General features: G+C 42.7%; 1 protein-coding gene across 2 annotated transcripts in view; it reads left to right on the top strand.

Annotated features, from left to right (window-relative positions):
• Nucleotides 1-25,983, top strand: part of LOC141017191 (receptor-type tyrosine-protein phosphatase N2-like) — a 214,152-nt gene that overhangs the window by 23,055 nt on the left and 165,114 nt on the right. For both annotated transcript variants that reach the window (XM_073491840.1, XM_073491839.1), the window contains exons 3-9: nucleotides 9,589-9,702; nucleotides 15,178-15,292; nucleotides 16,189-16,333; nucleotides 18,504-18,876; nucleotides 19,430-19,744; nucleotides 20,318-20,358; nucleotides 22,448-22,821. In XM_073491840.1, coding sequence (XP_073347941.1) covers nucleotides 9,594-9,702; nucleotides 15,178-15,292; nucleotides 16,189-16,333; nucleotides 18,504-18,876; nucleotides 19,430-19,744; nucleotides 20,318-20,358; nucleotides 22,448-22,821 — 1,472 coding nt within the window. In that variant the 5' untranslated portion in view covers nucleotides 9,589-9,593. The remainder of the gene's footprint in view (nucleotides 1-9,588; nucleotides 9,703-15,177; nucleotides 15,293-16,188; nucleotides 16,334-18,503; nucleotides 18,877-19,429; nucleotides 19,745-20,317; nucleotides 20,359-22,447; nucleotides 22,822-25,983) is intronic.

Below are 25,983 nucleotides of genomic sequence, written 5' to 3'. Positions count from 1 at the left end.
CATATTCAGCTGAGAACCATGACAAACAGATGTATGAGAACAAAACATTAACAGCAGCTGGATGAAACTTGTCACTTCCTCTCCCTTTTGATTTAAATGGACCAGATTTAGCACTCTTCAGTGCGACCTGTGTGTTTTCTGACGATTGCTCAGCCTCGCAACAAATTAATCAGAGTTTTACCCCCGATGACTGGATCTGCGCTGCGATGTGATGGATCATATTTACGCTGTGATGTTTGCTCAGCAGTGCTGCGTCGGGGAAGCTCCGAGCTTATCTGAGCTCTGCTAATATATTTTCAGACGGGGGAGACGACCAGCGAGGTGGAGGAGGCTCAATCAATCTTGCTTTCTGCTTTTGTTTGCATCGACAGTCTTTTGGGGGGTCTGGTGAATTTGTTCTCATCACGCTCTCTCTCTCTCTCTGACTTACTGCTTGCTGGAGGTTTTATGCACAAAGCTCTGAAACACTGAATTTATTCCTCTTTCTGTGGTCGTGAATTATTAGAAAAGAGCTACAAGGACAGACAAGGACACGAGGTTAAAAAAAAGGCTGTGAATATCTTCTTGTTTTGTGTTATAGGAACAGTCGAGTTGGGACATGTCCTCCATCTCCTGCTCTATCACCGAGCTGCTGTCCCCCCCCCCCCCAGGTGTTGATTGGTTTCCTGGGCTTTATTGTCAGAGCTGTAATGGAGCTCATCTTGAAGAAGCTTGCTCAGCATGGAAACGCTGATTTCCAGCAGAGAATACGGCCTCCAGTTATGCTTTAATTGGCATTAGTTAACTCAGCGAGAGGAGAGCTGAGCTGGGTTGTGTGCTGGAGATGAGTTTTAATGTTCCTGCGCTGTGCACAGACTGTTTAAAACATTATGACTCCCTGATTTTTAACATTAAATCAAAAATGCAGGCAGAGCAACATCACAAAATGGACGAGGGGAGATTTTTAATCGACCTCTCGAGTGAATCAAATGGTTGAATGTGAATATTAAGACCGTGAGGTGGACTTTGTTACACTGTTGGACTTCTGAGCTGGTTTGAATGTGTGAACACAAGGTACGAGACAAAAGAAGAATGACATCATCAATCAATTAAGCGCCCCACGACAGTGTATGTTGCCCTCTAGTGGCTTAAATGATAATGAAGGAAATGAAGGAGGAAGTCAGTGTTATAGATTGTCCAAGTCCAAGCAGGGAAGAGGTCAAGGGAGACGGTCTAAAGCATGACCACAGTCGTGAAATGGTGGTGTCCTGCTGACTGAGGTGTCAGGGCTTTCTTTTTTAAATTGGCCACAAAGTTTAATATATTGTTACATATATTTTATGCTGATACATATAAGCTGTTATAGTTTGGCCGTGATCACATACAGAGACTCCAGAGGAAACAGCGGCATCATCGGCCGCTATTACCAATCTATGCAAGTTGTACACAATGCTAGTACCATGCAGGCAAAAACATTATGGTTTTAAAGTGTCATTGTGGTGTTGTTGTATGTGTATAGAGGTAACACTGTCGAAGTGTTCACTTGTGAAGTAGAGCGATTTTATTAGCAAAATTAGAAATGTAGTTAAAGGTGCTATGAGCTAAATATGGCTCTGTGTGGGGACCGAACATCTTGTGTTGGCTGTGGGAACCAAACCTTCCACCACACGACCTCTAATGTTGAGTCTTGTCTAAAAAAGCATATATTAACCTGCAGCTAATGTTTAACATGCTGCATCACCAAAAACACGAGCTTATGAAGTTAATGATTGTTGCATCTTAAATTGTTTATCTGTTCAGGAAATGTGTTGCCAAGACTTCACTCGTATTGAATGAAGAAACCTCCCATCTGCGGTTTTCACATCACAACACGGAGCCTGAAAATAAGAGCAAAAACAGAGTCCGGTCCAACTTGTGAAACCGCACTCATAAAGCATTATCATTGTCGTTTTGCAGTACTTTGGCGCTGAATCTATAGAACCGCTCAAATTAATGTTAAGTGAAGTACATCACATCAAAAATCTCATTTTTTATGTGGTCAGAAGGCTTCACTGACAGCAGGTCCAGTAACTGCCTGTACTGTCTCCTGAACGCACCCCAACTGTTCTCTGCAAACCAAGCTGGAGGATTCACATGCCAATCCCTGACCACACACACGCACACACACACACACACAGTGACAAAGGAGGGTGCTCTGTTTCAGCCCCCCCTACGCTGCTTCCCCATGATTAGCTGCGAGGTACAGAAAGGCACTCGATGGAAATCGCCATGGCAACAGGAGCCAGAGGAGCAGGGCTAAACCGGCCCATTACCCATCTGCGCCCTGTTGCGTGTTGTCTCCCTCAACACGCAAACAGTGGACATGTCACCGTACACACCGTGGCAAAGGGCTGGAAATGGTTTTGGTTTGTCCATTTTTGCAGTCGTTGAGAGCTCGTGGATGACTGATGTCTGATCCTCACCTGACTCTCAGGTTGAAAATGTTGTTGAGTGACTCGATCTTTGATTGATTGTTGTGTTGAAGGATTTTCTTTGCCTTTCTGCGTGGTGCTCTGATAATGAAAATGTAGACAAAAGCAGTGTTTAGCATCTTTTGGCTACATTATGAGCAGGTAAACTATATATAAAGACTGGCTTTGGCATGTATATATATATATATACAAAATTATTTTTTAAAACCAGAGACCATCTCCATGCTGTCACGTTCTGATCCATTACTACTCAGTTGTCATTACTGCATTATTGCACTAGAGCTCAGTACTCGTGGATCGGACCGCACCCATTTTCAAACTCAACCTTCATTTTGATCCACAACTCCACAGTTTTGTGACTCCATCTTGCACAGTTGTGATGACAAAATCTGTCCACAGACAGACGGACAGACAGACAGACACTTAAATACCTGGCAAAGTATTCACAACTGCTTCTGTATTAGTTCCTGTTACAAAGGGCTTGTAACAGTTCAATATAAATGAGTTTTTATAGCTTTACCACCAACATACGAGGCCGAGCCTCAGTGACTCCGTCCGTTAAGAAACCTCTGAATGAGATGATATCATTTTACAAACTGGCGTAGATGAAATTAAAAACTGGAGGACAAGATAGTTTCTGCTCTGACGAAGTGCATCAGTAATGGGAGCTGTGGTCAGGATGGAGAGTGAACTCTGAACACTTCAGTGGAAGCCTGAGTGTATTTGTTTAACGATCTCACACTGCCTCCGCCATCATCATCACATTCGCTCTACGCCTGTCGGACCAGACTGATTGGCGTGTGTGGGTAGTTATTGATCAAAAAGTGTTTGGTTTGACAGCACTTTGAGAGTAAATCCCGTAACTATTACATTACATTATAATGAAACTAACTGAAACTACATTCAAAACACGAAGACAACAAGTAGCCGACATATATTTCTATGATGAGATGAAAGGCAGCAGCAGATCAGCAGAAGACGGAGCCAAGTCTGAATCAAAGTATAGACATCCCCGTATTTACAGTAGTCCGGCCTCAAGATTGTTCCAAATCACTAAAGGGAAACTGCCACATCTCGTTGAATTACCACACTGTATGTGCAGGGAGCTGACGGGTTATTGATCAGAACCACTGACTCAGTGTTAACCTGGCCAGGTGCTGAGTTTCTGCTTCAAAAGTCATTTTCTGGTTCGTTTTTAAGTTTCAGAACAAACTAGAGACGATCTTATGATGGGATCACACCCTGCGGCATGCTGACGTCCTGAACCATAAGCACTCAGCTGTCTACATCGTTACACAAGTACTCAGTGGTCACGGGTCAGACAATGCCCATCTTTGAGCTGGGCCTTGTGAGCATAATGTCCACAGCCTGTCCAGCTAATCATCGGTGAGCATTGCTAGCTCAATTAAAAACCACGAGAGCAGGAGCCAGTTTCCTGACAGGTATGAAGGAAATCCTGTACGTCCTAGCCGGTCAGAACAGTCCAGGCCCTGCAGAGCGATGGCAGATGTCATTGATCTTGTGGAGTGCAGGCGGTGAGGGATTGGACCGGTGCAGGTCCCCAGAGGCTACAGATCCATTAAGACATATTAAGCCAGTTCATTAGGCTGGACTGAACTTCAGCCAGCGTCTCCCGACAGTTCAGTCCAGAACAACGCACAATGTGTCGCAGAGGAATTTAACTTAAAGTAGTTAAAGTATAGTTTCATAGAAGTTCATTCATTTGATTTCATTAATTGATGGATATATTTAAGCTGCGACTGTGAGCAACATCTGCTTATCATTGCACTGGTCCATCTCCTCCATCTTAATACACACTGAGCTTCTGAGAAAAGGCCCTGTGAATCCTCATTTTGCTCTAATCTGGACCATAAATCACAAGAAGACATGTCTGGCTCTGAATTATGGCCCTCTGGTAGTGAACTGGGATAAATTGCAGAGCCTCGGATATGCATGAGTATAATTATGAGAGATAATTCAAGATGTTCCTTCTGGGAATCGCAGAAAATGCTGTTACGTGAGATCAGAGCTCTGTGCTGCTGTAGTTTACTCACCGTCTTGTTTTTGCACTTTGTTGTCATTACAGTATTATTGGTAAAATAATACTTTACGTGTTAATTGATACATTTGTCGATAAAAAACACTTCAGTGCGAGTTTTCTAGTCCAAGTCGAGGAAGTACAGATTAAAAGTTTTGACCTCAGACTTCAAAGTTCTGCTTCATCTTCACTCAGACATTATGGAACGACTCTGACCTGCAGCCTGGAGGCGAGGCCCCTCTAACCCTTCAGATCATTCGCTGGGAGAGGCTCTGGAGATTATCTCGTCCTGGGGCACAAGCAAGACTGTTGGCGGCCCTGCTTGGAGGAGCTTCAGCCTCTTGCTTAAGGGAACTTCAGCAGGGTGCAGCACGAGGCTTAAAACGCAAGAAGCCCTGTTGAGGAACGGCTACATTTATAATGTCTGTTCCACTCCGTTCCCCTGTGTCAAAATAATTAAATTTAAATCTTGGCCATGATGCTGAAGCTCTAGATGGGTTTAATTATGAGGGATAATTCAGATGTAAGTTCCTGGAAGATACAGAGATGTTAGTAAGCGAAGCGACGGAGGAGACTTGTGATGATGAGCTTTCTGTGAGGGTCGAGAGGACGAGGACACATTTGTTTCTTGGTCTCCGTCTGTCTCCTTCATGATATTTCCACCTGAAAAGATTTGTATGCAAACTTTAAATGAAACAAAAATGAAATGCAACGCGAATGTAAATATGGAAGCCCTGAGAGATGAGTGAGGGAAAGAAAAACATTTTTTAAATTTTAGAAAGAAATCTTTTATCAGAGGTTCATTTTTCTATGTTAATAGGTAACAGTAATGTTACATAGCTTCCTGCTAGCACACAATATATATATATATATATATATATATATATATATATATATATATATATATATATATATATATATATATATATATATGTACCTTGTGTGTAGAGTGCATGGAGGAATTAAAATCTACCTGGAAGAAAACTCGACTGTAACATATTCTAACATATAGAAAAATTGTAAGACTGTTTTTCTTTTCTTTGATTTCTGATCCTTATCTTGGATCTTTGATGCCTTCACTCCAGTATGTGTTGTTATTTTATGTGTCAAGTAAATACAAATACGAGGCTGATTTTTTTAATGTATTGTCTTATTTGTATATATCCTCCATAAGATATGGTAAGTTTTGTATGTTTCCAAATGTAAAAAAAAGGGAAAAAGGAGGGAGACACAAGGCAAAAAATATAAATAATAAAAAATAAAAAATACTATTGATAACATAGAGTAGAGGGGCACTTCAGTCTCTTGTGGCCGACATAAGTATTACAACAACAAATACAGAAAACAAACAACAAAGTTAAAATTAAAATGTCCTCACTTCCCTCTCAAGTCCTCCGTAAGTAACACGAGAAAGACATCCAGTGTCTCTGTTTGTGGAAGTCCAGCTCCACCTGTTATTGTTGTTTAATGAGGTGTTTCATCATATCATGACAAACCATTTGTCTTTATTTCACACATAATTTATTCAGCAACAGATCGTAGCTCCGAGCAGACATACAACTTTTTGAAGTTTGTGTAAATGTGACAATAAATTCCTGGATCTAACTTACAGGATTGCAAATCTGCAGAGATCCAGCTGTGTCCTGAGTCTCTCTTTCCTTCGTCCTCACTTACCTCAGTCTTCCTCGGGCCACGTCTTTTTTTCTTCCGTCTCATCTGTAAACGGCAGAATGCACTCAGTGAAAGTTAGTTAGGAGTGATTACGGCAGTGCAGGCCAGCCGCTGGTCATCCCTTAGCTGCTTGTTAAATGGAGCTTGCAGTTTGATTGAGATGGCCACGGTGAGGCAGAGGCTATTTATAGACAACAGGCCTGAATTACCATGTACCGGTGCTGTTATGCAACATGCACACGCGCCCACATACATGAACGCACACACGCATACATGCAGATATACAGTGAGAGGCAAACACATAAAGACCCGCAGACGCAAACACCAGACATTAATATACGAACAATGCTCCCATTAACATTTATTACCTCCATGCGTAAACTCTTCTTCAGATTACAGGAGCATCATCTAGTGTGCGTCCTCTATTTTTGTACTTTTATTATCTTTTGTTTGTGTCCAGCAGCTAGTGTTTAAAGTGCTTGGATGTGCACTATTTTGTCAACTTCTGGTTTGGCTAAATAAAATTAATACATTTAAAGTCCAGAGTGAGTTGAGGCATTGGACATGACGTCTTTATGAAATGAAATACGACTCTAGTCACACCTGGGGCACTTATATTATGAGTGTTTTCCCCAAAACGGCCCTCTGCTCATTATGACTGGAGTAAAATGACTATTATGAGTAAAGTGGTTTCATAAAGACAGGCGGTGTGTCTACTGAGCTGAAGGTAGATTTATATTTTCTTGTTTGTGTTCTGGAGAATAAGCATGCAGTCAAAATATACGTGGAAAACAAAGGATCGACCCTGGGACATGTAGAGACAAAGCTGAATTATCTCGAACACAGTTTGAAATGACACGCAGAAATGTGTTTGTTCGCCTGTGACGCAGCATGTTTTCACAGTCTTGTGGTGATTTCTCAGCGTTATACATCAATCAGAGTGCTGAGAGTTTCATTCTCTCCTCTGCTACTGTAGATCAATAACTGCTGCCACTACAACTAAAACAACTCCAGGTATTGATCGAGCTGTCCAACACTGCAGACAGATGTGATGTGAATTCTATATTTAGGTTCCCTTCAGGATGAAAGGTTGTAAAAAAGGGCTGGAGGATGTTTGGTCGCAGAGTGTGAGCAGGTTTACAGTTTCACCTTTAGGCTACAAATCAAGATGACAAGTAAGCAGATCCCACGAGTACTCATTACTACATTATTACATGAGTACACGTAGTCATTACTACATTATTGCACGAGTACTCGGTAGTCATTACTACATTATTGCACGAGTACTTGGTAGTCATTACTACATTATTGCACGAGTACTCGGTAGTCATTACTACATTTTTGCACGAGTACTCGGTATTCATTACTACATTTTTGCACGAGTACTCGGTAGCCATTACTACATTATTGCACGAGTACTCGGTAGCCATTACTACATTATTGCACGAGTACTCGGTAGTCATTACTACATTTTTGCACGAGTACTCGGTAGTCATTACTACATTATTGCACGAGTACTCGGTAGTCATTACTACATTATTGCACGAGTACTCGGTAGTCATTACTACATTTTTGCACGAGTACTCGGTAGTCATTACTACATTTTTGCACGAGTACTCGGTAGTCATTACTACATTATTGCACGAGTACTCGGTAGTCATTACTACATTATTGCACGAGTACTCGGTAGCCATTACTACATTTTTGCACGAGTACTCGGTAGTCATTACTACATTTTTGCACGAGTACTCGGTAGTCATTACTACATTTTTGCACGAGTACTCGGTAGTCATTACTACATTTTTGCACGAGTACTCGGTAGTCATTACTACATTATTACACGAGTACTCGGTAGTCATTACTACATTATTGCACGAGTACTCGGTAGTCATTACTACATTATTGAACGAGTACTCGGTAGTCATTACTACATTTTTGCACGAGTACTCGGTAGTCATTACTACATTATTACACGAGTACTCGGTAGTCATTACTACATTATTACACGAGTACTCGGTAGTCGTTACTACATTATTATTGGACACTTTACACACTCAGTCACCGGCCCACTGTGCCCTCCTCCTCCTGATGAGAAAGTCAGCTCATATTTGAAGTTAATTTGATAAATACTGTAGATACAAATTGAAAGTATCCTTAGCTTGCAGAAACGTACACTGCCATCATTTTATTCTGTCCAGTGGGTTAGTAAATCAAATGCAGAGTGACGTGTGCAGGAGACAAAAGTGTATGTAAGCTGTCACATTTGATCCTGTTCAGAGTTTATTACTTACAAAAGGCTCACAGGCTCACTCATCCTTCATGGTGTACAACAGGTAGTGTTGAGCGCTGCTTGAAAATATCTCTGTTTAAATCTGTTCTTTGACTCATCTTTCCAGACACTTTCACCACCCACAGCCTCGTTTTTTTGGAGACGGCTTCCCGACAACCTTTCCTACAGCTCACATTAACACTGCCCACATTGTGGCTTTTTCGAAGGAAGTATGACTGAGTGAGAAGTCACACTGTGTGTCATGAGGCCTATGTTCAGTAAGAAAGTGATGAAAGAGTCTGAGTGGGAGAGATGGATCTGAGTCTGCTGAAGCTGGAAAGTGTCCTGTTTGTTACGGCCTCTGTAAAGACCTTGTTTGTAGCTGACAGCCGATCATCAGCTGATCATCATTATGTTGTTGGTCGAATCGCAACACAACATGCAGCGGGGAACACATTGTCTCTGACACAAAGTCCTTACCGCTCTGTGTACTGTGTGCAGCTAGTTAAAGTAGAAAAAAGAAAGACAGGCTCGTGTCCCGTCTATGTGCAGGTGTGTGAGCGTTTGAATACAAATCCGAGATGGTTCCGAGTCTTCTTCAGATTGTCAATAGAGACTTACCGGGTTTGTCAAAGGATTTACTGGAGTTTGTACAAAGTGAAAATCTATTCGAGAATCTAATCTTTGCAAGTTGGAGGTGATTTAGGATCTCCTCGAGCCAACGATACTGTGAGGGAGGGTGTTGTGACGTCCAGAACATGCTGCGTTATCAATGGGAAATTGGGTCGCAGCAGGTGGTCAGACCCCAAATACAACCGTAGAGGTGCGAGGTCAAGGAAAAAGGCGGTGTTTATATTTTACCTGAACATTTACAGCTTCCTCCAACCTCAACAGGTGGTTTTATTTGCTTAAAGTGCTGCACATACAATACACACTATTTTAATTCAACGTGCACCTTGTATTCTTTCCTCATTGATGTAATTTCCCATCTGTGTGATTCGTAGTTGCATGAGCTTTAATCAGAAGTCAGTTGAGTCAGTTGGGAAAAAACTGAACACGGAAGATTGATCATATGTGGCCTTTTAACGTGCAGCATGCTAAATATAACTTGTCTGTGTGTGTGTGTGTGTGTGTGTGTGTGTGTGTGTGTGTGTCGACAGATGGTATGTTTGGGAGGTGTCACTCTGTTCCGGTGAAGGAGGTTTACACATATGATGTCTCCCCATCTGTGGTGCAACGCTTCAGGATGCTGCTGGAGAAGCTCTCCAACAGAGGTACGCACACACACACACACACCACACATACACACACACACACACACACACATCTTCACGCAAATATTGCGAACAGTGGACTACGTCTCTACACTACTAAGAGGGGACCTGCATCCTTGAACGATGTATACCTATCAAAGAGGGGGCTTCCATATACTGCAGTGGAGCTGTCCGTACCACACACACACACACACAGACACACACTGGTACAATTTGGACTTGTCATCAAGGTGTCAATGTTAATAAATATATTTAAATTTAGGACGTTATACTTGTTGCTGACGTAGGCTCACTGCTATCTGCTGCTAAATGTAGCTGGCTACCATTATCAAGTTAGCTGTGAGGCTAACGCTCCTACTTACTGACTCAGCCCTGAAGCAACAGTAGCTAACATGAGTTAGAAAACATCAGTAAATGGAGTCCGCTATCATACAACACTGACTAATGACCGGCACAGAGCCCCTTTGCGTGAAAGCAATATTTATATTCATTTCAGGAATCTGAAAACAAAGCCCAATGAGGTGCCCAAGTTTATATATTCATATTGCTCATTTTGGTGGAAATTTGTAGCTGTGCCTCGTCACCTGTGCTGCTTTAATGATGCAAATATATCACTGACACAACCCAGTTTCTCCAACAAAACCAACCCCGACAACAACTGACTTACTGATAAGAGAGGTGAGAGTAGTCCACATTTGTTCAGAATAACTTTCCACTGCTTTAACTAGAGTGTGATGTCGTAATTTATTTATGCAGCAACTTTTGCCTCCTTCTGTTCTGTTTACTTCTCTTCATTCCTCTTCTAACTTAAAAAAACATGTGAGCCTAACCCACAGTAGGCTGAAAAAGAGGGAATTAATACTAGAGAACAAGCAGAGTGAGCAGCAAGACTTAAATAAATGTGAAAAATTGTAGTTTTTCAAACCTGTGTGGAAATGTTGAACCGTGATCAGTAGCTGTTTGTCACTTTCTCATGCTGTTACTGTAGTTTACCACTAGAGGGAGGCAGAGCCCTGTGAAACAGCCCACTGGGCACCAGAGAGCGTTTCCTCCGCTTTCATCATGCAGCTTTACTTTAAACGGCAGGACCTCGACTACACTATTAAAAAACAGACTGTTGTTGTTAGTCTGTGTGTTTCTTTTAGTGTTTCTGTTTAGCTGTTCAAGCCTGCAACCACTGTAAAAAAAACACTTGTTTTGTCAGGAGATTACACTTTCTTGAAATCTTTCCTGTGAGTCTGATTCGGTGCCCTTCCTCCCTCCTCTCGTCAAAAAAAAAAAAACCTCCCAAAAAACCAAGAAACCGCTCCTCTGGTTTAATTTGCCGAATCGGCACTCTGCGGGAGAGCTGGAGAAATATTCTGATTTCACAGAGAGGCGACGAGTTTGGAGGCATTTGTCAGACGCTCTGAAGTGAAATGAATTATGCAAATGAGCTGTTTGGCCCCGGCTGTCTGCAGAAGCCATTAGGGAGGACAAAACTCTAAAGACACTGAAGCATCTGCATTTCAGGCACCACCAGTCCACTGGGAAGATAACACAGCTCCCCTCTTATCTGTTTCATAGTATAAGCACACACACAAGCCATCAACTCTTTCTTTCTTTCTTTCTTTCACTGAAGTTGCACTGACCTCTGTTACTTTTGTGGACAATTTAAGCAACAGTTTTTAGCTTCTTCTACTTCACTTCAGTAATTTGATTTTCTGTTACTCTGTACTTCTACATTTGTAGTTAGTTTATATACAGATTCAGATTATAAATACTAAAATCAACCAATAAAAAAATGATATGTAATTATTGATAAAGCAAATATGAGCCTCACCTTTACCAGCTCAAACATTTTACTGAAATGATGCTGATGCTTTACTTGAATGCAGGGCTTTAACTTGTAATAGAGTGTTTATACATGCTGGTGTTGCTTATTGTACTGAAATTGACATCATGTAAGTACTTCTTCTACCTGCAGTGTGAATATATAGCCTAGCGAGGCTAGCTGTTTCTTTGAGTAGCTGAGAACTTCACAGGTTCTTCCCAATTCTCTAGACATCGGTGTCAAAAGCACCGTTACATAGAAAGTCATGGTAAAAGTAGACAATCCTTAACTTCCTGCATTCAAACGCACGGATGTTGCACAGAGACACAGATGCTGTAATGGTGGTCTACTTCCAGTATGTTGCCTGTTTCACGTATACTACGTCGGGTGAAGTAGTTCCTCAGAGAGTTTACATTGGAGTCAGTTTAATGCCCGAGGCGTCTCACACAGATCCTAAAGGGTACCGTCTGTGCAACCCAATCACCAGAATGAATGTTGCCAATGAAAGTTAATGCAAACCACCGATATGTTGAAACTTTACATTTCTTTAGGTTCAGTTATTAATTTTATGTTCTCTAATAATAACATTATTATAATAATAATAACATTATTACTGATAGGATTTATATCCAAAACCAAAAAAAGTAAAACTACAGCCTGATAGTTGTAATAAACTGGTATTATCCTTTAACATATCCATTAGTTCTCTCTTTAATGGCTTTCCTTTTTCAGACAGCTGCTGCTGTGTTTGTGTTCACACTCCTCCATCCGCCCACACACACACAAACACACACACACACACAAACACACACTCACACTCACAAACACTCCCACTCTCACTGCAAACTAAAGGCCCTGCAGATGTGAAGCCATTTAAAAAGCCAAGGTCAGAGCTGCCGTCAGCCCACAGCGACGATGCTCCTCTTCAGTTTCGCACACAACACAGAAACACTACTTGACCTCCCCGTTCCACCTTTAAAGCAGCGATATGTTTTATTTTGATCTCATCAAGTGTCTGTCTGACTCCTCTGCTACGATGAGTGCTTTACTACAACTTTACTAGGCTCAGTTCACCAAAAGCCATGCAGAGTAGTTCATGTGTATATGGTAGTTGGTGGTGTTGGTGTGACGAAGAGCCGTAAAAGGGTTTCGTACGACTCAAAAACACAAAAAGACGTGACATACCATCGGGCAGTTTTAGAGGACTCTGACAAACAACTCATTTTGTTGTTCAGGTGTCAGGATTCGGACAAAACTTGCTGCTAGAAGCCTGAATCTGCTCTGACACTGAGTATGGTTTCGCTTCGGGATTAGGAAATTAGATATGCATAAATGATAAAAACTAGCACTGAACTGGTGAAATCTGCGCCCGTTGTGTTTTTGCCTATGGTTATAATTACTGCGACTCCGAAAATGGCCGTCGGTGGATGGTTAATTTAGTCAAAATGTGGAAAAGGTTAAAAAGAAAACTACTGTATCTGATGAAAGAAATGCAAAATGAGCTTTTTTATTGTTTATCATCTGACCTCTGACCTCCTCACTGCTGTCTGCTTGTATTTTTGGACATTTGTGGATAAAGATGCCCTGAAAACATCCTGCACCTTCGTCCCTTTTGCACCACAGAGTCTCCGTTAGTCAACAATTCAGATGTGGAAGCATCTCACTCCTACCTCGACCGGCCTGCAGCCTCCCGCCCACATTTCTGCGGTGGCTTCAGTCTGTGAGAAGCGTAGAGTCGCTCTGAATATCCTGGCAGGGGCTCCGACGTTTATTAACCTGTCGTGTCAGATGCCGTCTGTTCACCCGCCGCTAACGCCCGTTTTCTCAGCCACCGTGGCCGCCATTAAAAGCTCAGTTTTATGGCTCTTTGATGGCGAAAGCTGGCCTGACACGCTGCGCAGCTGTTAAAAAGAGGCTTGTGCCTGATTCGCGGCAGTTGGGGTCGTAATTCTTTTTGCGGGGGTTCGAAAGAGGGTGTCCGGGTGCTGAAATGTTCTGTAACGAGTAGGGCCCGTTTAATTAGATTCAATGCTCAACAAGGCAGAAGAGTAGAATTAGTTGTGTTAACCCTAACCCTGTTGTTGGCTGACCAATAAAAGTTCAATGGGATGTTGGCATTGTACCAATCAGTCCAACACGTCTCTGCACTGTCCTTTCAGTTTGTCTCTGTCCTCAGCTCAGACTTTCCTTCTGAAAACTTGATATTCAGAGTTCTTAGCTGACGGCAGTGGCGCTCTCCTTCTCGTTTGTAAGTGTGCGTCCTCTGTGCTGGACCCACATCTTGTGGCATCACATCTGGAGCTGCAGTCTGTATTACTCGAATCTTTCAGGAACGTCATCGTTCATCTGCCAAATGCCTCGGTTCATGTTGTGCTTTGCGCCGCGAAGCCATATTTCCGGTAACATTTCGTTCCGCCACCCCATCTGGTGTTGGCGCCTGCTGCTCTGTTCGGTTGCCAAAAAGCTGTGTTTGGATGCATGTTAAGCATAAGAAACAGACGTGAATGCCCAAGCAGCTCATCAAACTTGTCCTTTTGTACTCTTGCTGAAATGCAGAAGAGATTTTTCTTTTTCTTTTTTTCTTTTTTTGCCTTGTCACTGGCACTGATACTGTTCACTTGCCAAGTCCAGTGAATGCACAGGAATGTCTGGCTGACATTGGTACGGAGACACTTTAACAACAGGGTAATAAAAGTGTTACTCAGAAGGAATGAGATACAAATGATGAGACTACTCATCATTTTGTCCTCTGGTGCACTCGTTTCAACAGGTTTTTGCTTCGTCCCTGATATCAGTCGCATAATAACTGGTATCAAATAAGGACGATTGATGCACAAATGCAACCAATGAAGTTTGGGACATTGACTCTGATTTATCAGGTGACGTTAGGTGGAGGAGAAGTTGCTACATGAACAGAAATGGATGCAACACAGAATTAAATCTGTTAAATAGTTGTATATATTACAAATTATTCACTTGAGAGAGATTTTTATGCCTCCGCACTGATGATAGCATTACTTTGGAGGCATTATTTTTTCGGGTTCTTCCTCCCTTTTTCATATTTGGCACAAAAGCCCACTAGGACAGGATTTCGGTGGTCAAAGGTAGCGTGTTAGCATGCAATCTTTTACTTTTTAACCAAATACATCCACTTTTAAGCTAAACGCCTCCTGTGGCTGCCCTTACTCTCCCTTTTTTGTCATGTTGGTGATGCAGATATCCGAGCGCGCTCACTGTGAGCTGTACTGGTTAACGGTTTCAGATGTGTGAGTACACTGAATTTACAATTAGCTCATCAAGCTCGTACTACTGAACTGTGGCAGGAAGGAGGAGAGGAGAAATGGTTTCTGCTTAGTCACTGAAACAGCCAGCCGCTCACCAGAGTCTCCAAGGACGCCGCGCTGTTGCCTCGTCTCCTCTGCTAATGAGTGACCTAATGAGTTTAGGAAAACTACTGCGAGCTCAGCAAATTCTCGCCCTTCTCTCTGGACCGCTCTCGCTGCGGTTCAGCCCGACTTTTTTTCATGCATAAAGCTCACTTTTTGAGAAGTGTTACTCACAGGTCACTTCAGTTCTTCTCTGCTGGGACATGAACGGGTAGACTTAACTCAGAAATGAATTTAATGTGGTTCTTGATGTTCTCTGTGTGTTTCTGTCTGTAGGTCGGACCTGGGAGGATGACACCACTCAGCAGGTTCTGTCCAAGGAGTTATCCAAACTGAGGAGGATTCCCTACAGGCCGCAGCAGAACGGACCTGTCTACGCCGAAGACAGCAGGTCAGATGTTTACCCAGTGTCTCTGCAGCACTGTGATCCCTGGAGACGTCCCACTGTCCCACTGTTTGGTCCAAACATTTTAAGGGATTTCACCTGCGTTGGGTCGGATTTTAGAAGTTATTTCAGACTTGTCTGAAGTGTTGGATCACTGCAAGTTAGACTACCTGACAACAACAGACTGACTTATTTTAAATCAAAAAAGTTTGCCTCCCTACCCCCGGGCTAACACGAGCCATGTTTCCATGGTAACAACGTTCACCTGCAGACAAGTGTCGCCAAATGACAAAAAAACAGGAAAACGTGGCTCAAAGTTTTTGTGGGTTTTGACCAAATCACTTCTTCCTCTGAACTCGAGGTCTCATCATCGTCTGAGTGAGAGATGACGTAGCTCAGGAAGCTTTCGTAGCAGCTTTATTAACGAGGAGGTCGTGGTTTTTAATCATGTCTGGATGGTTAAATAATGTTAACATGTCTCTTAATCTAATCAAGACGTGACTAATGTATATTTTTTCTTTGCAACTCTGTAATTAAGAATGTTTATTCATGTTTTATGCACTCAGTCATTTATCTGTTTGTTTGAGCTAACCGTAAAGACGAAGGAGGAGTGAGAAATGAAGATTGAATCGATTAGCAACATGATGTAACTGATGCTGAATTATTAGCCTTGATGAGGTGGGGGTTATTGACAAACAGGGACGGTGACGTGCGATGTAAGTTAAAGTCGAGAGATGCAAAAGTGCATGTTAATGATTGGATTAATTGAGGGATAACAGCCTATTTCACACATAATACATCAAAATGTGAAATAGGAGTTATGTTGCGACACGTGCAGTAATACAGTGATGTGCATTCATCGTTTCTCTCTTCATCCCTGGCTCGTTCCTCCTCTCCCACAGGCCGGCAGCTGAAGCGATGGACCCAGCTGACCAGAGGGTGAAGCCGGTGGAGGTGGAGCTCGGCAGAAATCTGCAGGTGTACCTCCAACGTCTCGGCCTCCTTCCCAAGACGTCGCCTGCCTCCGGTCTGAGCACCCAGGGCAAGGTGAGGGGTTTCCTGGATGCTCCGTTTGGCCTTGTTTGGGGCCTCTGTGGGTCTCTGCGTAGCTGGATTATAATAGCATAATCAATCATCGACATTTTACAGGAATGGACATTTACTTAACAACCGGACTAGCCCTCCAAAAATGACATGGGACTTGCTTGAGACCAAATTACTTGTTTGTTTTTATTCATTTTGCTCCACAGTGCTGGTGAAACCTACAGAGGAGTACAAGGCCATCATGTCCTTCACTGTTACCAGATGCATGTTCAAGCTCTTTAGTACCTGCATCTTCTACTGTAATACATTTGTAATACAAAGTCTCAGAGAGTCCAAACAGTAAATGAGAGACGTACGATTAAATATCGTTGAGCTTCTGTGAACTTCAGCTTTGAAAGAGTGAGGAGCAGGTGGGACATTTGTTTTTACCCCAACGTCTGCGTGAAGCTCGTCCTCCGTTCACAGCCACCTGCCTCTTTTAACAAAAAAAAAAAAGACACGTGCACACTCGCACACACTCGAATAAAAACTCACACAAAGACACAAACACACACACACACCTTCACCACGGGGGGTCCGGTGTCATCCTTCGCTGTCACCGCGCTCTCGCTTCTCCGTCCTAACTGATGGCTTCTCCCAGCACGACCGTTACGAGCGAAATAATACCAGCAGAGAGTTCAGGAGTTCACCGCTCTAATTAATAACTCTCCACGTGACCGGTTCCCTCCGCTGCTCGGGCCGAGGGGAGCGGAGCGCGGATGAATGAGCGGAGGCCTTTCTCCTGCTGGGGGGATTGTGGAGCACGATGGCTCGGGGGCCTGCAGGCGTCGCTCGGGGGCTCTTGGCCTTTTGCTACTTAGGTTCATATGTTTGGTGGAAATGAAAAGGAGCACGAGGAGCGATGGGGTCCAACTGTGGCAGTGACAAATTTCAGAAGGGGCCCTCACACATACAAATCATAAAGAAGTATGATGACTGTTACGTGTGCATTGTTATGATAATTCTGCCGTTAGTCAGGCTTGTACCGTTTCTGTGCTCCTCGGTGGGCGTTAATGGAGCCGGGAGTGACTCTTAGCTTTTGTTGGAGCTGATGGATCTGTTAATATGATTATATAAATGGATGAATAACTTGTTTTTCAAAAAAAGGGCTCTATTTTCATGTCAATAATTATTTTGTTCAGATGAGGAGAGTCTTGAATAATAAAGCACAATTTGTCTCCTGCATTGTAACACCTCCTCTCACTGAATCACAGCACGGATTCTTACTTACTTTTGATTTTTAGCTTGTACCTACATATATGTGCACATCTGTTTACATTTTCTCTTAAAGTCTCAAAGTGTCAGTACTTTTCTGAGCTCACTGAAATCTGATTTGAAGAGGCGGGGCCCACGAGCATGATTTGTGACATCACAAATAGTTTTGAAGGACCTTACAGTGAAGTAGGAGACGCCTTGTGATGAGTATATAATAATAGATTCAGGAGTAGGAGCCATTTCAAGGATTTAAACACGATATTATAACCTTTTTTTGTGGAAAACATTATATCAGAACAGGATTTGACACACATCTTAAAACAGAGTGGAGCTTTGAATTCATTCATGTCATTTATTTCATGTGAAACACTTTGAAATTCTGTAATTCAAGTTTTTAAACTATTTGAAAGTGTATGTAAACACTGCTGCAGGGTATAAACGGCGCCGTAGTTGCCGTATAGTCTAACACACTGCATGATGGGTAGGACACTGCATTGGATTGGGAGTCCTGTGAATGAGGTGTAGAAAAACAGCAGTACTTTGAAGGTGCTCAGGCGGGATGACTTGGCATTTTACCTCTGCAACGTGCACTTATGTATTCAGATGCACAACCATATCCGTGCTCATTATTTCAGGACAGTGTGTTTCAGTTTTAGACGGACAAAGAGCAGGTGAAATGTTTTTGTCTGTCCCAGAATTAGCATAATAGCACACACTCACCTCGACACCTGCTTCTTCTCTTTGTTTTTTAAGTTTTTTGGCCTGTTTAGGCAGCTGACAGTGGAGAGATGACAGGAAACTAATTAAAGTCATTACAATTTAATTGAAAGGGTTTGAAATTAGCTTTGAACATTCTTGTTTTCACATCACATTCATTTGGCAGATGCTAAACAGTGTAATGAAATGGCCTTTTTTTCAGATTGACCGTTTCCAGTCAGGCATCCCTGCGGACATCTATCGCTCCAAGGCCCAGACCTCGCCTCAGAGGATGTCTTCCTCCAGCTCTCTTTCATCTTTCTTAGCTCTGCCGAAGCAGAGACCTCCATCCGGGCAGCAGCTCCTCGCCACACAGGCCGAGGGTGACCTTCTCCTGGCCGCCCTGAGGCGCTATCTCTCCGGGCATCTGGGGGTGAGCCCCGAGGAGGAGGAGGACCCCTCGTCCCGTCTGAGAACCTTCTACGGCAACGGAATAGAAAATTCTGGGCTCAAGAAAGAGTCCTCAAACCTCAGGCCTCTGAAGACGGGAAGAACTCAGGCGGCTTCAGTCAAGGACCCGCTGACGTCTGTGGATGGTACGTGTCAGAACATCATGAAGATGATTCAACTTGTTATCGATCACTAAAATACCTGTTTTTACAGGCTGTATTGTCAGAAGTTCTAATTCAGGATGAAAACAGTAAACATGAACAACATGAAGCGGTTTTTAATTGGTTGTGAAGGTTACCGTACAGCTGATTGAGAGCTGAATCACTGCTGTGTTGTATAATAGAGGAGCAAGCTGTGAATTTTCACGTGGTGACAAACACTGCATTGCTCCGATGTCCCAAGGAGTCATTATACATAAATGACAAAATAGAAACCGGCGCCTTCCAAAACAGCCAGTATGACTGTGCAAAAATATGCAACATTATCCGCCTCTGCTCGTTAAAATATTGTTTTATAGTCATTTTATGGATCTCTGAGCCATGTTGAGATTCAAAAAGACAGAAACTAAACTGGTGGTGAGATTGTTTTGTCAGCCGCTGTCGACTTTTCGATTTCAAGTTGACGTAGGTCATTTTAAGCATTTCTATATTCTGGTGAGGACTCTCTCCGTCTGACTCTTCGCTCTCTTACCTCCTCCAGAGAGGTTCATCGAGAAAGTCTTGAAGAACGTCGGCAGGCAACACGTGGACGTGGACACCCTGACGCCTCAGGACGTGGACCAACTGTCCCGCCTGATAGCCGATGCTCTGCAGGTGGTCGACCAGGACAAGGGACCAAACAGGGGCCCGACCCGGGTCAGACCTGGACCGAGAGACCTCGGCGAAGAGCCGAGGGATACGGAGGACGAAGAGGAGGAGGAGGCTGCCAGGGATGAAGAGGAGGAGAAGTTGCTGGAGAACGCTCCGACACTGAAGCCACAGGAGAGCACTCCTGTAATGCCGGCAGCACTTGAAGGTAATTTTACTGTGATTCATTTTGTGTTTTTACACGATTAAAGTATTGAGCAAAAAGCTGGAAAAACAAGCGTGTGATAAACTCAAAACTGCGTAGGAGGGATTAAACAAAAGAAGGAGCTCTGAAGCTGCTCGCCACAAGAGTGCAACATAAAAATCAATGAACATAAATCCTGTTCGGCTCAGTATAAACACAGTCAGTTTTAATGGGCTGCACTGAGACTACTCGGGCTCAAATACTTAAAAAGTGTTCAAGAAGTTGCTTAAATATGGCTGAAAATAATTAACCATATGGAAAAGCCCTGGCTCGGCTTGTTTAGGAACCTGCGAACATGATCCACGAGTGTTTTTTTCAGTGTTTAGTTACGAAAAATCAGTCTACAACTAATTTATCACAGCAGCAAATTCTGTTAAATATTAATCACGGATGAATTTGCGATTCAAAACCATCCTTGAAATGTGTGAAGCTGCCTTTCAGCCCGTTTGATTAAGACCAAAGTCGTCTCTCTTACTATCCTCCTCTCTGACGATCAGACACATGTATGAATGCTTTTCACTCTCTTTCTCCCGACAGAGCGACACGCGGACACCGAGGAGCAAAATGTGAAGGACGAGGTAAGCATTCAGTTGGTGGTGAGAAAGAAAAAAAAGGTTTAAATGTCAGAGTGAAGGCTGATTTTATAAGCACTTATGTAATCATCTGCATGAAGAAGGTAATGAACCCCACACAGCCTGCAGTTTTCTAAAGAAATTGTATTTGACATCAGGTCCTGTACAGAAGATGAAGTGACTTTGCCGAGAATTTAGCAAGAACTTGATATTCATGTGAGAGACGCTGAACAATAAGGTTGGACAGATAAGAACATGAAGTCAAGTTTTCACCAAGTTTTACAGAAGTTACTTTCCAGACTCAATCACATATTAAGATCATTACTTTGCAGGTTATTCTCACAAATATTATCGATGTCGAAGTCGTACTTTTTTGATAATACGAATGCATCTGCCACTAAAACCTGACAACAATGTTCAAATCAAAAACATCCACACAGCACACATCATGTGATCACCTGTTGATGTAAGAGTCGGAGAGTGAGGAAGGAAGTCGGCAAACAGGACTTAAACTGAATAAACCTTCATCTGTGAACACGATGTGGATTTTTTTCACAATAACTGATAATAACCTGCTTCTCATGTCCGATAGCGATAAGATAACCTGTAACTTCTCAGTTCCTTTCCTATGTTTTAAGCGAACCTGAGGGTATTCTGCAGCTGTAGGAAGATTTTTTTTTGTGTGGCAACTTGTAGACTTTCCACCTCATCATGTTTGGTTCTTCTTCTTCTATGTGTTTATTGTTGTATTGCAAACCAACGTTAAAGGTGCATACCACCACCTACTGTGTTGGAGTGTTTAGAAGATACTGTGCTCGTTAAGTCAATGACCTATTAGCATGTTAGTCTGTTTTCTGTAAGTGAAAGTTAAGTCTTGTTTATTTCTTGCATTTTTAATTTTCATGTCTTTTAAGCACCGTGAGAGTCTTGTTGTGCACAGTTAGCAGTCTCAGCTGTCTTTCTTGTCTGTAGCATCACCACCCGTTCTCTCCTCAGCAGGGCGGCAAAACCGAGCCACTCATGTAACATACAGCAGATAATGTAGTGATATTACTTCAGTGTTCAAACAGAGAGAGATTTAGATGGTTGACTGCCAACATTACGCTTTTAACTTACTCTGTCCACCTGATAGCAGCACGTTAGCTTAGCTTTTAATAAATGTCAGTGCGCTGCCTGCACGATTTCATGGTTTGTCTTTTTGTCCACTCATTTTCAGTGGATTGTTTGTTCCTTCCAAGAATCTGTAACGTCGGATAACATAACAGACGGAGGCAGAATATTGTTGAATGGGAGATGCTTCTTCTTAGGAAATGTTATTAATGAGGAGCTGTAGTCACGGCGTGTGGTTCTGGATGTTTTCTAGTATCATTTTTGACATAAAAAAGATAAATATTGTTCTCATGATTGTGTTTCAACAGGAAAAACAACATAAATCTTGAACATTTCATCCCACTCAGTGATTTTAAGCTTTATAGAGATGTTTCTGATTGATGCTTTTTTGATCTATTTGCTTGTGAGTGTGACCTTCTTTCTGGATTTTAGCGTTAAAGGTCTTGAAAGCCATTTCTGTCTCGCTTGTCCCTGAAAAACAATTTGACTCTCTAAAGATTTTTGTGCTTATAGACAGAACAGATTTAATCAGAGTAAGTTTTCTTGGCTCCAGCAGCGCCGTAGCTTTGCAGGCTTTTGGATCTTGACAAGACGGGCAATTACTAGCTAGCAGCAAAAGGGATAATAGCATATTATAAAGCTATTCAGTGTAAACTCTGACAGGTTGGCTGGTCTTTGAGTCAAGGCAATTATTTCCTCATGCCTGTAGCTGTGGATTGCCAACACACTGACATCACTGACAGGAAAAACTCCCACCAGTTCAGTCTGAGCTGTGAGACAAAAGATCCTGATTGAACAATATCTCATTACTCAAGTATAATCTATATGTCATTATAAAGGTTTATCAGTCAATAATTAGTCTCATAGATGTCTTCAAAGTTCACGAGATTTGAATAATTTGTCAGCTCTTAACTTCCGCTGCCAACGTAGACAATAAAACTTGTGTTCATTTAAAAAAAAAAAATCACACCAATTTATTTTTCAGCCTGAGAGCGGAAGCCTCTTCACCAAACTTCTCGCCTACCTGGACAAAACCTCCTCCAACGGCGCTCCTTCCGCAAGAAATCTGGACGACGCCTCCCTGGAGTCACCCAGAGGCCACCAGGTGGGGCTGGAGAACGTCCAGAGTCGGACCAGCGAGGCCGGGGTGAAGGTGCAGAAGAAGGACGCCACCCAGTCCGTGGAGGAGGTGTCGGAGGTGCAGGGCTGGATCAAGGAGGTGGCGCCGCCTCCGGCTTCGCTCGTGTACGAGGAACCGCACAAGAAGACGATGCACGTGCCCGAACTTCAGCTGGACGTCAAAGCCGGCAGGAAGAAGGCCGACGACGACGTCTTCGGCTACGTCATCACGGACACAGAGTGAGTAGGAGGAGTTAGAAAAATGATGTTTTAACAGATATTTTAACCAAAAACAAACAGACAAGCTGTATTATCTGTGTGTAGGTTGGTCATTTTATTTAAAGCATTTCTTTTGTCTTCTGTTTCGAACAAATCCATCCAGTAATATTTGTCCTCACAGTGATGGAGGCAGGAAATGTGTTTTCCCCTGAAAATACAAATCTGTTTCTTTGTCGTCTCAAGAAAAACATATCTAGTTTCTCATGCATCACAAAAGAGGTGAACCTGCCTTCACACTGAGCAAGTAGATGTCCAATATTACCCAGGATGCAACAGGAGGACACTGCCGGCCGTCTTTTTTTCCTTCGTTCTCATTCACACTGAGGGCAGAGTAATTTCCACACTGATTTCTCTGCTCCTCAGCTTGAGATTGAAGGCCTTTTACAAATTGTCGCTGTCGCGTTTGGTTTTGTGCTCGTCTGTTTTGCGGCGACAGGTGTAACTCTGACTCAAGGCTTTTGTGATACGACCCTTTCTTCTCCGTCCTTCAATCCTGCCGCTTGTCATTCAGACAAGAAAAACATAAATGTTATAGATAATATTTTTGTGAGATGTGGTTGTCGAGGTCACGCTCACGGCTTCAGTATGTTGAAAGCTGCTCAGTGTGCTCGGCATTTTTCCTCCAGAGTATTTTTCAAAAACCTCATTCTGTTGGGGAAGAAAGATACGACACATTTTTACCTCCGACGAGGGTGTTACGTTTCTACCCGTTTTGTTTGTTAAGAGGGGTTACACAAAAACTACCGAGTGGATGAATGAAGGATGGTTGTCGACCCTGAGTAGAACCCTTTCAGTACCAATCTGTAAAACCTGATGAAGGTCCAAGTACCGAAAAGTTGTTTGTCATTAAACATAATTGCCAGTGAAGTGGACATTGTGCTGGAGTATTTTTCCTGATTTTGTCGGCCTTCGGTCTTCTCCTACGCACCTGACGATCTTAAGGTGTGCACCATCTGCACTCTGTGGTGCCGGTCTGGATAAAAGAACGGATCTGGGAGTTATTTTTCACTTTCTTTTAACATTATGAGATATTTAGTATATTTAATTTCTCAGGGAATAATGCATGGATCCTGATGATGGAAAAAGTCAGGTGTATTTAGTGTGACAAGCGAAGCTGTTGTAGCAATGATGTTACACATCTAAGTGTGGCTGTAGAAGATTAATAATAAGGTAAACTTTGTTTTAGAAGCTTCTTTCCTCAGAGTTCAAAACTCCAACATAGAAAAAACAAATAAAAATGTGACTTCTCCAACCCAGATAAGTCTGAATCAAAAGCAAAAGTCGTATAGCGCCCTGAGTATTAAACCGAGACTTTTTTTACTTTGGCACCAAAGCAGCAATTACATTTGCACAGTTGGAAGAGGAGGGAAGCTGGATTAAAGCGCTGGCTCGTGAACATAAAGAAAGCTTTCTAAATACATATACTCTAGAGACACTGAGAGAAACCAAGTACCACTGGAGCTGGCGACAATGATCTGGAACCGTGCGGAGGGAAGGTCTGGGTATGAGAGCAGGTGCTGATTACAACCAATGTGCTGCGGGTGTAAGGACCGGCACAGCTCCGGCCAGCAGAAACGCCACACCCAGCCTCACCAAGCACGTCTGAAACATATGTATATGAGATGGCTTTCATGTCGGTATAGTGGTGGTGTTGCAGCCAAGGACCACTGTTCAAGACAGCGTTTCAACATTTGTACGTGTGAAACCACGGGTTATCGTTCACGAGTTGTCGGGACATTTTCTAGACGTGTTTGTGGCGACCAAACCGAGCATTTTAAGCCAGAACATGATATGTTCCTGCACCTGACCGGACCATCAGCACAGCGTTGTCACATCCTAAAGTTGAAAAATAAAGTTGCAACAAAAACAAATTTAACGCTTAAACACATCCGTGGACGCCTGGGTTAAAAACTCTTTCATTCAAAAGTGCAACAACAACATTTAATGGTTTAGACATTTTCCTCTCATGTACGAGCGTTTCGTTCAATGATCTCACCCTGGATGGCATTTTCTAACTTCTTTTACATCAAACACTTCAGTACGTTACACAGAGCATCAGGGGTCATGATAAAAAGTCTCGGCTTAAAAGGTGCAATTAAATGAAAACTTCAAATGAATCACAGTTTAAAGTTCTGTCTGCAGATTTCAGGGCTTTTTAAGATACTCGTAGCCGTCTCTCTCTGTGTGGGCAGGAGACACAAAAAAGAGACAAAAACTCTGAATGTGTCATTGGATTTTAGTTCACACCAAGGTCCAGTTGAACATACTTGTTTTTTTGGTACAGTTTAGTCATTTTTAAAAGGTTACTGAAGCAGTGAAAGGTGTGTATAAAAGTACATTTGTTAAAAAAAAACGAACACAGATTTTAACAAATTTGTGCTCAAGGTTTGAGCGTAATAAACCTTTTATGTGCACCGAAAACAACCTAATCCTTTGTGAGATTTGTTGAGTGTATGTGTGTTAGAAAGACAAGTTTTCCTGGAAATACGTCAGTCAGCAGAAGTTCTACTTACGAGCATAACTTCTGACATCTGTGCATTCAGGTTCAACTCCTGTAACTTCATGACTCGGAGGCTGCGTCGCTTTGATCACCGGTGAACAGATAGAAAAGTTCAAGATGTCCTCAGTCACTCAGCAGATTCCTCTCTAACCCTTTACCGTGACTCTTTAAAGCGTCTCTTGACATTTCCGTGAGATCACTGGAATTCAGAAAGAACACCGAAGTCGTCCTTGACACTTCGTAAATCTCTCCTCGAGACGGCGAAGCAGCAGCGTCAGCCACAACACGGAGAAAAAAAACTGCCTTCGAGACTTGGTGATGTGGCAAAAAAGCAGGAGGCTCATAACCTCATAGAAGAAATGAAACAAAGCTTCCTCCAGATTACTCTGAATGTCTTTCCATCAATATTTTGGCGTCGTCTGGAAATCTTTACTGCGTGAAAGACATGTGACAGATTAGAAGATGGAGAGCTTGGTTACCTGGTCGACCAGGTAAAAATGCCACACTGCACTGCTCTGAAAACCAAAGTTTTGGCAGCTTTCATCGAGAGCCTGAGTACAGGAGAGTCTCTGATTTGAGACGGACTGCTTTCCCTCTCTGTTTCCTGCTCTCCTCAACATCAG

This window comes from Pagrus major, chromosome 21 (genome assembly GCF_040436345.1).
Source record: "Pagrus major chromosome 21, Pma_NU_1.0".
In the NCBI taxonomy this organism is placed as follows: Eukaryota; Metazoa; Chordata; class Actinopteri; order Spariformes; family Sparidae; genus Pagrus; species Pagrus major.
This window is presented reverse-complemented; position numbering and strand designations above follow the sequence as displayed.